General features: G+C 46.0%; 1 protein-coding gene and 1 long non-coding RNA gene across 7 annotated transcripts in view; one reads left to right on the forward strand and one right to left on the reverse strand.

Annotated features, from left to right (window-relative positions):
- CDHR3 (cadherin related family member 3) overlaps window positions 1-12,642 on the forward strand; it is a 66,700-nt gene extending 54,058 nt beyond the window's left edge. Inside the window, exons 16-21 of one of the 6 annotated variants that reach the window (XM_030015954.1) lie at window positions 733-977; window positions 3,572-3,753; window positions 5,149-5,162; window positions 6,643-6,674; window positions 7,594-7,642; window positions 10,480-12,642. In XM_030015954.1, the coding sequence (XP_029871814.1) occupies window positions 733-977; window positions 3,572-3,753; window positions 5,149-5,162; window positions 6,643-6,674; window positions 7,594-7,642; window positions 10,480-10,697 (740 nt within the window). In that variant the 3' untranslated portion in view covers window positions 10,698-12,642. The other 5 variants (XM_030015955.2, XR_005932464.1, XR_003923638.2 and 2 more) reach the window with 5 other exon arrangements.
- LOC115342107 overlaps window positions 1-16,786 on the reverse strand; it is a 32,984-nt gene extending 16,198 nt beyond the window's left edge. The window contains exon 1 of the long non-coding RNA XR_003923639.1: window positions 16,503-16,786. This is a non-coding gene — a long non-coding RNA (uncharacterized LOC115342107). The remainder of the gene's footprint in view (window positions 1-16,502) is intronic.
- Window positions 16,787-17,625: the final 839 nt, after the last annotated feature.

Below are 17,625 nucleotides of genomic sequence, written 5' to 3' on the forward strand. Positions count from 1 at the left end.
TTTGGTGCCTTTTCATAGCTCCGATCTCTTGTATGTGTGGTCTGTCCGGACCCTAACCGCTGGCCTACCTGCAGCCCAGGCTGCTAGCAGCTCTCCACCTATATGGACAGAAAACGAGGGCTGGGGAGCCAGCATCACTGAACTCCCCTCTCTGCCCTCACGGTGCAGACAAAGCCCTCAAGGCAATTAATGTCCCTGAGTCATCAGCTCTCTTCTGGGGGACCTGTTCAAAGGCGTCTGCATCTGGGCAGAGGGAGAAGCCATAGAGGGGGCTGGAGGGGCCTCTGAAGACACTGGTGGTGTCCCTGTGGCCTAGGGGCCAGTCCAGGGACACCCCAGCAGCAGAATGAGCCCTGCAACCGCGTAGGGTCCTCGCCCCGGCTGGGTGCTGCTGCTGCTGGGTGCTCTCCAGGCTGTAAGGACAGGTCATTCAGGAGACCTCTTGTGCGCCCCATGGCTCTGAAGTGTTTCCACAGCTTCATCTCAGCTGTGTCCCCATAGAGGGTCTTATTCTATATTTTAATGCTTTTATGACTGTACTGTTTTAAATTATTTTATATGGTATCAGGAAGATCGAGGAGCCATTCTTGTCAACGATATTTCACCATACAGGTGTATAGTGATCCGTAACAAGCTGTCAACAGAAACTGATCTGTTTGCTTCTTCCATGCATTTACTTTAATGTGGGATTAAAGTAAATTTTTTTGCGTTTTTGGTGTTGGCTTTTTGCAGGCAACGTGAACAATCATTTCACCTTTTCACCAAGTGCCGGCTCCAACACATCTCGCCTGATTCTTGCATCAAGGTTTGACTATGACAGCGGACTTGATACAAACTGGATTTACAGACTGCATGTCTATATAACAGACGACAATTTACTCTCTGCCAGGGACAAAACTACAGACCTAATTAAAACTGGAACGGTGACTTTAAGCATCAGAGTTATCCCAAACCCAACTACTGTCATTACCACAACAGTAAGTTCACTGAAATTTATGTCCAGTTCTGCATTTCTTTTATGGACTAATCTCCATAGGAGTGAAGAAAAGAGGGTAGATGTATGCAAAAGGAAAGCAAAAACCCACAGTGGGTCCAGTCCTGGGAAGTGCTGAGCCCCGTGCTCTTACATTGAAGCCAAGGTGGTTGATGTGCTTAGTGTCATGAAGGATTGGTCCCAGGTACAGAGTCGTAACATATGTTTTGTATTTTAGTTTCTAAAACAAAAAGGGCAAGTAGTCAAAGGACCGGGCACGCTGCCATTACCATGCAACTGGAAAGTTAAAGATTTTGGCAGCTTGCTTAATAAGGAAAGAGCAGAGGTTAATCTTTGCCTGGAACCTTAAAATTACCTCATGCATTTTGCACTGCCTCTTTTTTTATTCATAGCTAGTCACTCCCCCAGCTCCCTTTCACTTCTATGTGCTGCTTTAGCAGTGGGACACATTAATCTGCGGCTACCAAAGTTGAAATAGGCAACAACAACAACAATAACAAATCCTCATCACTTGGAAGGGGCTTTTTTCCATCCCTGAGGTCACCATCATGTAAAACTTCGAGCTGCCTGTCAGGAACTGAAGCAGTTGTGCAGAGCCTCAGCGTGTTGCTGAGGTTTCACACAGCAAATCCAGAGGGGTGGGATGGGTCTTTCCTGAGCTCCCTGCCCACATGGTGGTCCACAGCTGAGCTGGGGAAGCCTGCACAGCTTTTGGCAGCCAGGGTGGGATCTGGCCTTGCACAGCCTGTGGAGCTGTGGGCCTGTGTCCCAGCAATACAGTCTACTCCTCCGCACAGCCATGCCAGGCGAGCTCTGGCTCACCAGTTTAATTTTGGAGCTGATTTCCATCAGGCTGGTGCAGAGCATGAGGAGAGTGTGCTTTCGTCCTGTCTGCAGAAGCAGCACAGCCTGAGAGTACGGACCACTCTGTCCCCATCCTTATGCCGGTCACTGCCCTCACACCTTGTTGCATCATTTATCCGTCATCCAGAATCCGTCCATTTTCCACCTGCCTGCAGATGGCATTACTCTTTTTTCTCTTGCATGCAGGAATGAAAATATGAGTATGCTGGTGAAGGAGTAAAAGAGCTATTCACTGTAAAATGGTCTGGATGTTCTAGGGGCTACTGGTAACTGAGGCAGAATCAGAGGATCTGCAAACAGCACATGCAAATCTGGATGGTTTGCTATGAAAATGCTTAAATCCAAACTTGCAGACTGATTAATAACCCTGTTATTATCTAATGCTCTGTTGGGAAGGAATAAATGGTTTTCTCACAGCTGTCTCCTCCCCCTACTTGATGTGGAAATGAAAAGTTAAGCTGAATAACAAAACTTATTCTGTATTTCTTTCTCACGCTTTACCACGAACACAAACAGTCTAGACCACATACCACAGTGTTAAATCTGCCCCCTCCAGAGATATCAGCCTTCCACTTTCAGTCTATTTTCCAGAAGAGCACTTCCATTACAGCAGCTTCTCCCATCACTGCTCCTTACATGTGTTCGTTCAGTGCAGCAACTTGATGAATCAGATGCTGGAAGGCTGGTAGTGTAGAAAAGAAGCCCTGTCACAAAAAGTCACTTGTGACTTCAGTCCCAGTAAGGATGGAGTGGTGGTGGTGATCTTGAGATTATCTGAGCATTTCTGTAAGGATTGGATGTACCTTTTCTTGCAAGGCTAAATAGGTTATTTTAAAGGTATCCTTTAAAAGGAAAGAAATAGATACCCTACTAAATTTCATACACAATGTGATTACAAATGTCTTACAGAAAATTAAATAAAAACTTCAGTAGATGATCAAAACTAATAGTACCACACTAGGTGATGACCCAGGTAGAGCAAAAGAGTAATTTCTGGTCTGTGTGAGGATAGTTTCATGACGGGACCTTAATGAATGAGTTGCTAGCACCAAGTGAAGTGCCAGCTCAGAGACGTGTCTCCTGGCGCTCAGGAAGACGTGGAAGATAGGAACTGCTCAGGAAGTGTGGTTTTCCCTTCTGGAACAAGTCACAGGGAAAAAAAAAAGGAGTTTCATTTCTTTTTATACAATAACTCAGTTCCTTGGGGTTCAACTCCTCTTACAAAGCGGGCCGAATGATCACTGCAGTGAAGATGACCTAATTCCAGTTTTGCCTTAGGTAACAAGAAACCATTATCTCGGTAATGGCAGTATTCCCTGAACTTGCTCACCCTCCAACAGTGTGCTTGCAGCTTCTCAGGCAACCTGAGGTTTTTAAACCCCACCGTGGCATGTTTATTTTAATATAAGACATTGAAACATGATCTGGAACCTCCTTTTTGCATCGTGGGTGGGCTTCATTTCACCTGCCTTTGGTTGCCCCAGGAGCTCCGTAGTCCATCTCAGTCATCTGAGCTGCCTTGGCAGTTGGCAGGCAGGTACGTGGGATGAATCACTGTCTCCAGCAGACACTATCTCCCTCTGCCCATCATCTGCAGAGCCCCGGGGCAAGCTTGGGCCAGGTGCTTCAGTGCAGAAGTTCAACCAGATGAAAGGTGTCAGTAACCTTACAAGTATGCAGCCTTGAGGAACTTTTCCTATCTTGTTTTAAAAGCCTGGCTTCACTGTTGTGACAAAAATGGAAAACCTCTACTCTGAATCGGCGTGGTACGTGCCGTTTGTCATCACCCTCGGCAGTTTGCTGCTCCTCGGGCTGCTGGGGTACCTGGGGTTCCTGCTGGCGACGTGGGTCCGCACCTGCTGCCCTCCGGCAGGCAAAGCAGGCGACGTGCTTCTGTGAGTCCTCCCAAATGTCACGCTGGGGAAGTACCCAGCAGCACCTGGCGATGACAGAGATAACTCAGGCCTTTCAGCCGTAATGAAATCTATGCTTTGAATATTTTATAGCGGTATGCCCTTAGCTGTAGTAAAAGCTATTACCGGCTACAGTGATATTTGGTGTTAATGATATGAAATCAAGGAAAAATGTCCTTGGCTTTTTCTTTTCGTGGATTTACTAACATTAGCATTAGGTGAAGGTAATAGTGGAATTAACAGTTATGACCTCTAAAGGCAGCTATGCTCGTGAGATGCAGTCAGAGTCTGTGCCTGACTGTGCTGACCAAAAATACAAATGTTTTTGGTTTGTATTTGGCTCCCACTCCGAGGGAGCTCACATCTAGGTAGTTAGTTACTGGATGCATTTTCCTCCCTCTCGGCTACAGATCCCAGAGACCTTTCCAAACCTTGGTGCTCATGCCAAATTCTTTGTTCTGGCAAAACTTCTGCAGATTTCCTGGAGTTTTACCCAAGCCTGTTGCAAGGCTCTGACCCATAAAGCTTTGCGGTACCTCTAAGTGCTCGTGCTTGGCAAAAGCCACGGAAGCACCTGGGAGCAGCTCTGGTTCGTTGTGGGAAGCAGCAGAGATCCCTGCGGGCTGCCTTCTCAGAGGGCTGGAGCCAGACTGCCTCTAAATTGACTTTTTACTTCACAAAACAATGATAAGCAGCTCTTTAAGTGGACTGGGATTAAAAAGAAAAGGATTTCTATAAGTATTCTCAGGATTTGGACCTAAATTTAGAAATTATAGTAAAGGTAAAGATGTAATATATAACTGTGATTATAGTTCAAATGGTGTGTGCAAGGAATTTAGCAATTTGTGATAAAAATGACAGATGAACCTAGCAGCGCATAGCTTGGCTATTGTTATTATTTATTAATAGGGCAAGTGATTCATTGGGAGCCAGGCTCTCCCATTAAAAAGCAATTTCTGTATTTTCAAAAACATTTACAACCTTTCAAATGTTTTAAAAGGTATTATCTGAGCACATTAGATCCAAAAAATTGACCTTCCTCCAAGGATGGAACAAGATGACAATATTTTAAAATGTATTTTTCGAGATTATATAAATCCATAACGCTATCATCAATAAGACTTTATTTTTTTAATACCATCCATTCTTGGAGAGGTGTTAGAGCAATGCTCAGGGCTGTTTTTCTGTTTGAGAGCAGCATTAAATGATGCAGGCCTTCAGTGAAAGCAAAACCAGAAACCAAACAAATCAAGCAAACCCCAGAACTCAAGGAAACACATCCTTCTTGCCAAATGAAAGAGAACAAAGCGTGATATTTTTATGTAGGCAAAAGTATGACGTTTGTTAACTACACTCTTAATCTTTTTTTCATTACAGGATAAATGCTGCAGGTGTGTACCTCTTTTTTATATTTTAATACTTTACAACAAGATCTTGTTTACAATTGAGTGTACAATTTGTAAATCCATTTCTAGACAAATAAATTTGACCCAGTACAAGAGTACTGAGATTAAATAACCCTGGCTGATTGTGGGAGGCCTGCATAAGTGATTTCATGGTCCTTTTGGTCTTCAAATCTATTAACTATTCAGAGTAGCCTGGTATTCCGGCACGAACGCTAAAGAATTACTGTATTTTTCACATGCAATTCATATGCTATCTGTTAAAAAAAAAATCTCATCCCTCTATAGCACCTTCAGGAGTCATCTCCACTCCAATTCCCTGTTCTCTGATCCCTTCATTTGCTCCTTTGACACCATTACTTCATGTAGCTGAAGATTTACTTTAAAGTATTGGTGCTTTTAAAGGGGTTTGTATAACTTACGAGGGGTATAAGTTGCACATTAAAAAAAAGTGGTTTTTTTAAGCAGTCTTGTTCCTTTTAGTCCCATTAGCTTTCTGTTAGCAAGCATGGCTCATATAGGCTCAGTAAGACCTTGCTTTTATAACTCCCTCTCCTCAATCAGTATCTCCTAAACACATGACTAACAAAAACCGACAAAATTAGCTGTTCTTTTGGTTGCCCAATTTGAGACATATCAGCATTGGCTGGTTTCCAAAAAATGGATGCTTGGTGCTTTCTGAAAAACTGGTTCCCAAATGCTGGGCCGCAAAGGCCAGACAGAACAGGTTTCCCGTCAGTGCTCAGGTTGAGACCCATCTGCAGCACTTCAGAGTATTGCACACCTGGCTGTAAAGCCTGTTGGTGGCCAGGCATTCAGTTCTCCAAAGAAAGGCCATTAAACAAATTGGCAAGGAGCAAGCAAGAAGAAATCATAGCAACTAGTTGGGTGTCATCCACAAATCCATGCTGTCAAGATGTCTATGGCACTGCTGCTGTATTTGTTTGCATGTGGGATGGGTTAATAGTGTGGTAAATTCACACATAACCAAACTGTTCAATCTGAATTTTACTTGACTGGATCTGCAGCACTTCCCTGTTTTGTCTCCAAGTGCATATTTGAGTGCACAAGCTTTGCAACTACAAACATTCATGGAAAAACATAATCTACATTTGTAGTTCAAATATCCCCAAAGGTGAATTTCTGTATCTGTTCATGTTATTTAAAAAGGGAAATATGTTAAAGAAACCATTGTTATTTACTCATTACTGAAAGAATAAGACTTTTCGAGGGTAAGCTTTTGATTAGTCATTGGCAACTGTGGATTCTCACTCCAAAATACTATGAAGGAATTCACTTTTCAAATCATATGAGGGATCAGCCTTTGAAAATAAATAAGGCTCATTTGAGAGGTCGCAGAAGTTGAGTACCAAGAATCTCTATTTGTTTGAGGAAATCTTGTCCTTAGTGTCTATAGTGACTGTCAGAAAAATCTGATTCTTTACAATGTGCATTTTCCTTTCTGTAGAAAAGAAGAAACCTAAGAAAGATGTGATTGTGGTAAGTACTGCCAGCCTCAAAACAAAACCTGGTTTTGCCCGGCCCTGTCATGCAATACGATCGTAGGATCCTTTCTATGAAAGGTGTCCATTTTCCAAAGAGAATATAAAAATGACAGGCAAGGAAAAAAGGATTGTCCCCAAATGCAAAATGCTTCAGTGCCCCAACTGGCCTCTGTATTTGGAGGCAACACTGGGGGTGAGGGGTGCTCACCCGCACTGTGGCTCCTTTGCTTTCAAGTGCCGAATTCTCCATCCTCTCTGGCAGCCCCAGTACGTGTGAGGCCAGAGAGGTTGTGCCCAGAGCAGTCACAAGGAAATTCGCTGCAGCCGCAGAGGCAGGATGACAAGTGCCCCAGCTTGGCAGTGTTGTGCTGCTGGGACACCACTGACCCGTGCAGCTAACCCTAACTCACCTGAGTGCAACCAGTAAGGTACACAAGTGTACTCAATCTGTAAGGAATTTGGTCTTGATAAGCTGTTTGCAGCAAAACACCATAGTTATTTCCACTGTAATAGACGTTTCTTTGCTTGTAGATCTTGGGGCTCCTTCCTTTTTCGTAGCCATAATAGCATAAAGGCTGCAACGGACTTTCATTAGTGTACTCTCCCTCCCCAAGTTCTTTAGAATGGGGATTCCCAAGCCTCCTCTGGGTGGAGGTGACCCTCTTGTGGTTACACACATGGAGGCATTTAGCATGTCAGACCTTATTAATTCTTCTTTGAACATCTAGTGGCAACACCCTACACCACAAATGGCTTTTGTTGCCAGTTTTGATTAAACCCAGCCTACAGGAATGCCATATGCAGGTCATACAAATCCGCCTCCATCCATGTAGGTCACTGTTTCCAAGTCACTGCTCCTCCTTCTTACTCAGTTAATTCACAGGATTAATTTCACATTTTGTCTCTCTTCACAGACAATGACAAAGCTAAACACTGTCTTTGATGGAGAAGCCAGAGACCCAGGTAATAAAAAGCAATTAACAGTGGATATGAATATTTGGCTGGAAACAAACTGGAGTAGTTGATTTAAATATCGTTCAACATTTGCTTTTCATATTTCAGGTTTGCTGTTTCCAAGGAGAATGGGAGCTATATTTCACAGATAGTGAAAATCAAGACAGTGCCCTAGTAACATTTCTAGTGGTAGAATGTACTTATGGCCCTTGAAATCACACATCTGATGGCCAGATTTTTCACTACTCCTCTGCTAAAACTGAATGTATGGATCTGGTATAGGAAGGTGGGAGGGGAGGAGGAATTTGCTGCAAGCCTCCTGCTCTGGTGCTGTCATGGCTACATGGTTTCACCCTTCCCATGTCTGGGAAATGGCCAGCAGATTAATGTAGCTGCAGATGTACTGACTTCGTCTCTTAAATCTCTCCTTGGATGCAGAGTGGGTGGGTGAGTTACTCACTCCCGCACAAATCTCCTCCTTGCAGCAACAGTGCACTGCTGCTCTTTATCTAAGGCTCGAGCACCGCTTGTTGGGGAGGAAAGGGAAGACCATTTGCTTTTAGATGCAGTTGTGGTGGCATCAGCTACTGAGTGTGTCACTGGGCTCCAGCTATGCTAACTCTGAGCATATCTGATTAACCAGCTGGGAAAAGTGAAATTAAGGCAGAAGCTAGGAAAACCAGGATGACCCAGCACGTGTAGTGCTTATCCCTTTCCCCAAGTGACAGCCACTGTGCTCTGCAGCAGGGTTCATTACAGAAAAATATTTTTTTCCTAAGGGTTGATCCATCTCACCCCATCCCCCTGAACCACAGCCCATGCCTGAGTCCTGCACTGCGATGCTTGCCCTGGCATTAGGGTCCCCAGCCCTGTGTCTAATGGCTGAGGGCCCTAGCATGGGGCGGGGGGGGCAGGGGGTGCACTGCTAAAATGTGACAGTCAGTCAAAATAGGTCTTTAACAAATAGATCCGAAAATAGGTCTGAAAAAATAGGTCTAAAAATTATCCAGAAGAAGGCAGGCTTGTTTCAAGGCTTGGATTCATCTGCCCAAATTTCCACCCAAGTGCCTGTACCTTGTGTTTCATATTAGCTGGCTCAGAGCTGTCGGATGCTGTGAGCTAATGGGAAACACTAGGCATTGGGGCTTCAGTAGAATTTGGGCAAACAAATGGGACCCTACTGTGCAATTAAGCCCATCCACAAGGCTGCTCAAGGCCAGTTTGGTCAAGGTCCAAGCCCACCTGCTATTTATAAAGAGATCCGGAGGGATGGGCTCCAAAGTCCCTGCTTTTTCGCTGTGTAACTGCATTTATAATATATTAAACATGGATGTTCTCGGCTGCTGCAAGAGCTGCTTCCCGGTGTTTTTGCAGGCCAGCTGGTGGCTCCCTTCCTCAGCAAACCTGACCACACCAGACAAGGATATCTGAGCCCATCCAAACTGCCCTCCAGAGCCGTAGCGTTTGTGTCATGCCCGACACAAACATTAAGCTATAACACAGCTTTGTGGTGTCAGCAGAGAAATGTGTGTTCCCCACTCCTCCCCTCTCCCTTCCATGGCTCATCCCAAACTCCAGAGCATCAAGTGTTGGTGGTTTGGTAATGAGGTTTAATAATTCCCAAGACATCATCTGTGGAATATGATTAGGAGGGATGGTCAGGAGCTGCTTCCTGATCTGGGCTGCTTTAACATGCCCGCCTTGTATGCAGTCAGGAAAAATAACACGTAAAAAGATCCAGTTTCATCCTTAATTGCTCAGAGTGTGTTAATGTGTCAGAAACCATTAATTCTGATACAAACTGTAACATGTAGTAACACGTAACCATTTCTTTCCAGGCCTTAATGGTCTTTTGTTTGTCTCATATTAATAATGTTTAATTACAAGAAGTGCCACTATAGCTCCTGATTCTGTGTTGGTTTAGCAAGAGACAGTGATTTAGACTGTGAGGCAATCATCACACTAGATGCATGGCAATTTTTCCACCTATCTCTAGGTAGTAAAAGAACTGAAGGAGAAGATACTTGCTTTTAATGTTCAAGTAGAAGTTACCCATAAAATCTGAGGAGGGCCAAAAATTTTTCTAACAAGGAAAGGTAGCCATGTGTGCTAAACAACCCAAATTTAACAGTATTTTATATATATGAAGGAAGCATGTACTTGCACAGACAGAAAATACATAGTATTTCACTCTATTAATGACAATGTACACAGCAAGCCTGGGGGAAAGCATTTTGTGCAAATGGAGAAGAAATGCATATGGCCAAAACTCACTGGGGATCCCAGATGTCCAAATCCTGGGTGAACCTAGAAAACCTGACATGGTCTGGAAGATGTATGTAGGATATTGTGCTCCTAGCAGGTTTTGCTACCTCCGGTAGGCAACTCTACTTGAAAAAATAGACACAGACATATACCATGGCCTTGGTTATCATAGCCAAAGGCAAAATTTTTGGGAGAATTAGTCCTAACAGCTAAGGACTATGAATGTGTTTGTTACGCTGCCCATGTTAACTCATGGTAGCTGTAGCTTGGATAGAGGTATAGGATGATAACAAGGTCGGGGTTTTTGGAATAGGAATGTTTCGAATATTTCTATTCCCCGAACTGCAGAGCCAGTTTTTATACTGATAGAATAGCATCTCCCCTGAGTGGCCACCACGATGCCCAGGTCCCCACACTCGCTTGCGGAAATGAGGCTTTCCCTCTCAGGGCTACCTCCCCAACTCAGCTGATTTTCCAGGTGCTTCATATTTCTCATTTCAACCCCATCCTGGGGAGACTGTCGTGTCTTAACCTGCTAAAGCAGGAATGATTTTAATTGATTGTCTTTTCTCCCTTGCAAGTTACTGGCAAAATCTATGAATTTAATACACGTTCGGGGGCCCGGAGGTGGAAGAAGAGCAACGAGCCCCTTCAGCCAGCGCCGGCCATGCAGGTAACATCCAGTGCCACAGACGATAGTGGCCAAGGGGCAGACAGAGCAGGTGCACCAAGCAAAAAAGAGCCTTCAGAGAAGAGGAAAGAGCTGACTGCAGAGACAAAACCAGCTGCTAAGCCCTAGGCAGGGCTGAGATTACAAAAGCAGAAAGAGGAGTCTGAGGACAGGGGGTTCTCCTCACCAGCCCCCTAAGGCAGATACTGACCTTCTCTCCCAAAATGAACACTGTGTTGCCATTAAGCCAGCCTTAAAGTGGAGTGCCTGAGACTCCAAGGCGCCTCCCAAACAAACCCTGCTCTGAACAGCCAAAGAACCAGATGTGATTTTCTTTCTATATATCTCAGCTACAAAACGTAAGGTGGCCATCGCTGCAACTGGACTCAAATGCAGGGCGAAGCTGGACTTACCTTTGGTGGGTGCAGGTAAGAGTGGGAGAGAAGGGGAGGATGTGAAAGGGGGAGAAGAGGAAACGAAAGCAGAGTGGCAGACAGAAGCATCTGCTGCCCACGGCCACTGGCAGTTTCCTCCTGGAAGAGCTTTACCCCCCCAGACCGACACAGCCACATCTTCTGACTGCCTCTGCGGACAGCAGCGTACACTCAGACGTGCTTTCTCACCAGTGAATGGGGTCTCCCGTCCCTGCCGAGCAGCAGAATGGGTGAAAAGCACATCAGGGTTGAAAGTTTGCTGGTAAAAGCTAAAAATACTTTCTTTTCATTCAGTATTTTATTTCAGCCCTTCCTTGCCCTCCCATCTTGCTGTAGAAAAGACCATGTCTTGAAATCAGTTTTGGAGTGGAGAAAACCCACAGCTTGTTATGGTATCTCAGGCCATCATGTCAACGCTTTCAGCTTATGTATCTTTTGTAACACTAGCAGCATTCAATATCTTCACCTTTGGTATTTCCTCTGGCATATTTAATGTTTTACAGAATCAAGTCAAACACACTCAAAAGAATAATGACAGTAAACACATGGGGTGAAATAATCTTTTCTGAGTGTGTGCATGTATAATGTAAGTGCTATCTAAGAAGCTGATATAAAACAAGCAAACCCTACAAGATTTCAGAAAACTATTTTAATCTGAAGAAAATTAATTATAAATGATGACTTAATACTCCGTGTCTTGGCTTCTTTTCTTCCCTGATAACAAAAAGTTTTTTTGGTGGCAAGGTACTGATATCAGGTGGCAAAAGAAAATACTCAGTTTAAGTTGAGCAGGGACAGTCAATTAAGATTTTATCCAATCCATCACATATATTCATTTTTGTCATGCAATGGAGGACCTGGATGGAGAGACCCAGGGTAATTTCATCGAGGATCCTATGCTTTACAAAACCACCCATCACAGTGCTGTGAGTCTTTGCTGTGCTCCACAGGAGTGGTTTGGCTCAGGAACAATTTCCCTTGCAAACACCAAACATCTTCAGTCAAATGCCATTTCTTTGCACAATCAGAAACCCAGGGTGTCACGAACACCACAATGATAGAGATAGGAAAGAGTGATTTATACTCTCTGAGCATGTTATCAGTTTACTGTGTCCGCGGCAGTTGTAGTGCTGTTTGACCCTCCAGCACCACCAGGGCTAGCCACACGTTCAGAGCTCCAACCCACCATTGTTTGCATTTGTTTGCTGTAAATACGATATATTCAATTTCTATGCAGGTGGTTTTCCAGTGACATAGAGAAATTCTGTGGTATCTGGTAGCACTGCTGTAACTCTGATTTTTCTATCACTCTGACACCAAGCTACCCACAGGCACTCCTGGCACGTAGCAATGTTAAATCTTTGTTACCCGAAGAACTTAACTGCATTGTTTTCATGACAGGAAGATACACAGGCTTTTGTATGTATTTTCCTGGGCATTCGTCTAGGGCAGCCACTCTGCTTCCTTGATTCCTCTCATTCTACTTTTGTGATTAAGAGATAATTACCTTTTTTTAAGGGGAGGCAGAGACAGGCTGTAGTTTCAGCCAGGAAACCTGGAAAGAGATTGATGAAAATTCATCTTTCTTTACTACTGTTCCCACTGCTGAACTACACAAACTACTTTCCTTCCTTCTCAGGGAAAAAAAAAAAAACCAAAACCAACAGCAGCAGCATAACACGGTATCACAGCATGCTCTGAACATCCATATATGCAAACGTATTGTCAGGGCCAACGCTGCTGGTGCTGTAATCTCCCACAGCTGGCCAACAGCTGGGTGAAAAGCAACTACCCTCGTAGTGATGCTCATATACTCTAACCTCTGAACAACTGACAGCTCTACAAAGAGGCACCATGGATCTAAGAGCTGCCAGATCTAAGAGCTAACACTGCCCAGGATGCCTCAGTCCAGATGAGGTGAGTTTAGCTGGTGTACTCAGCCTTTTGGGGGGCAGGTTCGGGCAAGATAAGGCATCTTGTGAGTCCCGTGCTACTTGCTGCATGGAGAAACAAGTGTGCTGACCATAAAGCACAGCTACGTCCTTCCTCACTCACACTGTTGCTTCAATATGTGCAATGCTGATCTCCAGCTGCAACTAATTCATCCTGATCTTCACTGTAAGACCTTATTTTGGCCATGCACAAAACTACACTCCTTGCTTTGGATCTACAAAATCAGGGAATAACAAGGCTTTATTGGAGCATCATCTTTATACAAAAGCAGCACAATTTTCCTACCAGCTGCCCCTACTACTATTGACTTTCCTCCCCATGAAGGAATCAAGAATGAATTCAGGTCTCACTGAGCTGAAGCACAGCCATTCATTTCTTTGGCCTGTCTTTGGTAGAGCAAAAGTAGAGAAAACAGAACTGACTGACCTACATGTACATTTATTGCATATTGTATGGAACAATATATGAAAAGATACTTTGCATATATGTAAAAGAAGCATATGTTATTTCATAAAATACAGATTATACTACTTACGCAGTGCAGCTTTAAATGTGTAATTTAACTTAGATGAGGTTAGAAACCTCATCTAATTGCTAGACCAGCTTTTGTGCTTTTTTCATTCAGAAGTGTCTTTGAGAACACAGATTCAGTGTCAAAAACTGCCACTAGATGGACTGAGAGCAAGGATTAAGTGCAGGCTCTAGACAAGAAAAGCATTTAATTATTGGAACAATTAACTGAGACTGTGAGGCCTTTCCATCATTTGAAGGCTTCAGAAGTCAAGAGCGGCTGCTGTGTGCTGTAAAGGGTTAGACTAGATGATGGGAACAGCCTCCCTAGTCTTCCAACAGCTCTGTTAGTCTCTGTGCATATAGTTATAAGGTGTGAACTTTGGTGCCATTTATTTTAGAGCGATGACACCAATGAGCTGAGACTTGAAGAGGAAGAAAGGCACCCGGTGGTTCAAGCAGAGCGGCTGGGGGCAACGGTTCCTGACCTCCAGCTGCCTGTTACACATTACACATTAATGTTATCCAAAGTCTACAAAAATCAGCATGAGTTCTGCCACAGCTTTTGATTGCTGTGTCTCCACCTATTACACATCTCTGAAGTGCTTTGAGACCTTTGGATTAACATTGCTCTCAAAGTTTCAAGAGTGATTACAAAAGAGCACGGGTCACTTTTCCTGACTGGGTCTAGCTCCCCCAGTAGTTCCTGTGTGACCATATTACTGGTTTTTTGGTGCTTTTCTCCAAAGTGAATGTACTTCTAATGCATAAGTGCTCTGCTCTCATGTTCGTATTACAAATAGCACTTGCAATAAACATTATAAGTCTCAGCTTCTGGCCATGTAACTTCATGTATATATCAAGGAATGCAAAAGTGCTGATACTGTATTTGTTCATGGTCTCTAAAAGACCTACACAAGAGAACTGTTTCAGCTGCAGAGATGGAGAATGTCTGCCCAGGAGGCTGCCACTTCATGACTGCTCACTAGGAGCAGGAGATGGGGCTTGGACCCCCTCAGAGAAGGGGGGGGTCAGACAAGGGGACCAATCCTCCTTCTCCTGAGCAAAGAATCTAGCTGCTAGGTTATTTTGAGGCCCAGACTGCAACACCATAATGGAGATAACATTTCGACAGCAAGCAGCCACAACTGCATATTGCATATGCCTTGGTTGATCAGTTGTCCGAGACCCCCAACCACAACAGGCCCGTTGCAAGGCTCCAGCTGAAAGGCTGAACACAGGCTCAGTGCCTGCTGGGCTTCACCCGCACATGCCTTGTCTGAGCTAGTTGCTGCAAGGTCCCCGCGTACTCACTGGGGAGAAAGAGACTTATTGCAAAGCAGACGTGTCTAGAATGGATCAGATGAACTGTGCCCTAAAAGCAGCTCTTCCTGGCTGACTAGATCACATATCAATACCTACACAACACACAGACAAAGGTAGATCAGCGGAGTCTCAGCCCAGGTTGTTCAGGCGAGGGCAGGTCTGTGCTGCTGCACCAGTGCCTCAGGAAGCTGAAAATCAGCGGGAAGCCGAGCATGGAGGTCAGCCTGGCTCTGCTGCCGCCTGCTCAGATCCCAGGAGAATATGGGGCAACACGCATGCTTTGTTAGCGCTCTGAGGTCTGCAGGCTGCTTTCTGGGACCTGCCTTTAGGGTCACTCTGCATCTGGAAGCATGTTATAAGATGTGCTTCAAAGCAGCCAAGTAGAAAAGCATGGCCCTGGCCAGGAGATTGAAGAAGACAAATACAAGCTTCAGCAGCAAGCTCCATAATATTGAGCGAAAGACACACTTGAAAACAAAATAGATGAATAGATCTTACTCTGAATGTTATTTCAAGGATGCCGCCGCTGCTCTGCAGTTCTCTTGTAACAAACTCTAGCTGCTGCAGGTCAATAGACCCCCTGCGATTTGATTTTGAGGCAAGGTCCTTGCTTAGCTTCCAGAGCTTGAAAAAAGCAGTTGGTAAATGACACATGCAAGGCAAGGCTCGGTGCAGCCATGCAGTCGTGTCTGATTTTCAATTCCTTCCTGCGGATACTAGCTGGGGCCACGCAGACAGGAGCAGCAGCGCCGTGTTTGTGCAGGACCTGCCTGGATTAGTCCCTCCGGGCCCAGCACAGCCTGCCCTGCCCAGATGTCTGCACTGAGCTCACCCCGCGACGCCTTGCCTGCTGGTGAGCCGTGACGGCCGACTGTTTCCAGAGGGGCTGTGCATATCCCGGTACAAACGGACCTCAGGGAGGGTTTGCGGGCCGGTGCCCGTCCACGTAGGCAGCAGAGCTGGCAGGCCCGCAAGCTGCCAGATCCGCACGCTTGGCAGAGCTCTAGGCACGGCATCCGACAAGGGCCAGGCAGGCTGCCGGGACAACACGTGCACGTCTGGTCACGCAGGCCGCGGGTAAGGAGAAGCATCAGCATCCCCTTTGCTGGCCTGATCCCAGCTTGCTCTAGCCATCTCTCCTCTCCTATGGTTACTAAAAGCCATAGCCAGGCATCTCTGCCGCCTGGTCAGCGACTCGTCAGCTGAAGACTCTCACCGGGGCCTCTGGGCGCTGCTGACAAGGAAGAGGGAGGCGGTGAGGCGCTGCATTTCAGGCAGGGAAACCGAGGCAGGGGGTTCCCCTACAGAAGCACGACTGCGGCGTGTCGGAACGTCCCGGGCTGAGCCCTGCTCCTGCCAGCTCGCACTGCTGCCAGCAGAGCCGCGGTGGCAGAGGACCCCCCCGCCCCCGCCGCGGGCAGCCGCAGCCCCGGGCCCCCACCGCCGGCCCGGGGCAGTCCCGGGGAGCGGGGACCCGCCGCCGCTTTAGCGGAGCAACACTGACCCCCAGCGGCTGGGCCGGCGGGAGGCCGGGCCGAGAGGCTCCTAATGCCGGGTGCCAAATCGGCGGCCTCTCCACACCCCCGGCCGCGGGGAGCGGAGGAGGCGGCGTGCGCCGGGGCCCGGGAAAGAGGCAGCGAGAACAAGCATCTCTGAGAAAAACGGGGAAAAAAGAGCCCGAGCGTAAGGCACCGAAACCGCGCAGCCATACCCAGAAAGAGATGGTCCCGTTGTAGGATTAATTTTCTTGCGGAGCACACCGGGTCACTTCTGGAATCATCAAGCGCCCTATTTTCTGTTTTCTTTGAGCTTCTCCCTTCGCCACACTGAGCTGAACCCATTCCTTACTGTTTATGTAAGCCACAGGATGGATGCTCCCGCACTTCATCAACTACTCTTTTACATCCGTGCAGATTGGGTGTAACTAGCAGGCAGGGAAGGATGCTCCGGCATTTCTCTGCATGGCCATGGACAGCAAAGCAATAATGAATCATACTCAATCCATTTTCACACTGAATTAATTACCTGAATGCTCCTCCCTGCAATATCCAGCCTGATCACATCTTCCCACTTCATGCGAGCAGTATAACCACACTGACATCTACAGAGGCTGAGCTTTCCCCGTTAACTGCCAGCAGCCAGGGCTAACTATCTAATGTATTTGCTCTGGAATGGCCTTACAGATATGAGAGCATGCAGCCTGTGGCAGAAGCACCTATGAGATCAGACACCCCCAAAATTCCAGGGGAAAAAAAAGCAGTTCTGAAGTTCAGAAAAGTGACAGTATTCAAAGAGATCAAAATGGACACCAGTGACCTTCTGTCAGAAGGTATTTCCTATTCCCTACACATAGAAACAGCAGTTTTTACTTGCTGTCAAAGATTAAAAGGCAAGGACTAAAATCCAGATATGTAGCCTCACCTATCCAGCTGCTACCCAGCTCTGAAAGTGTCTGAAAAAGTTGGACACCTTGGTCTGTCAATCACCACCCCAAAAGCCTCCCCAGGTGCCTGAGCATGCACTTCTGAGCCTGCTCAGAGAAACCAGAGTACCAACAATGTCCAACAGCAACATATCAAGCTCAGTGACATATCAGCCTCAGTGAGGAATTTCCCCAACTACTTCACCTCATGTCAGGGTATGTTTTGAGGTCCTACCTACCCCACCGACCCTGGAGGGGACGAAAGGGAAGGGGGACACGAGTAGAGCATCGGTGTAACTCTCCCTGGCTGGCTGCACTGTGTGGATAGTCTCTGTGGGACAGCTGACAGCTAATGTGCGCTTTTGGTACCCTCCAAGACCAGAAAAGCTGCAGCTCGTACCTTATACACTTT

The sequence above is a fragment of the Aquila chrysaetos genome, chromosome 5 (assembly GCF_900496995.4).
Source record: "Aquila chrysaetos chrysaetos chromosome 5, bAquChr1.4, whole genome shotgun sequence".
NCBI classification, from domain to species: domain Eukaryota; kingdom Metazoa; phylum Chordata; class Aves; order Accipitriformes; family Accipitridae; genus Aquila; species Aquila chrysaetos.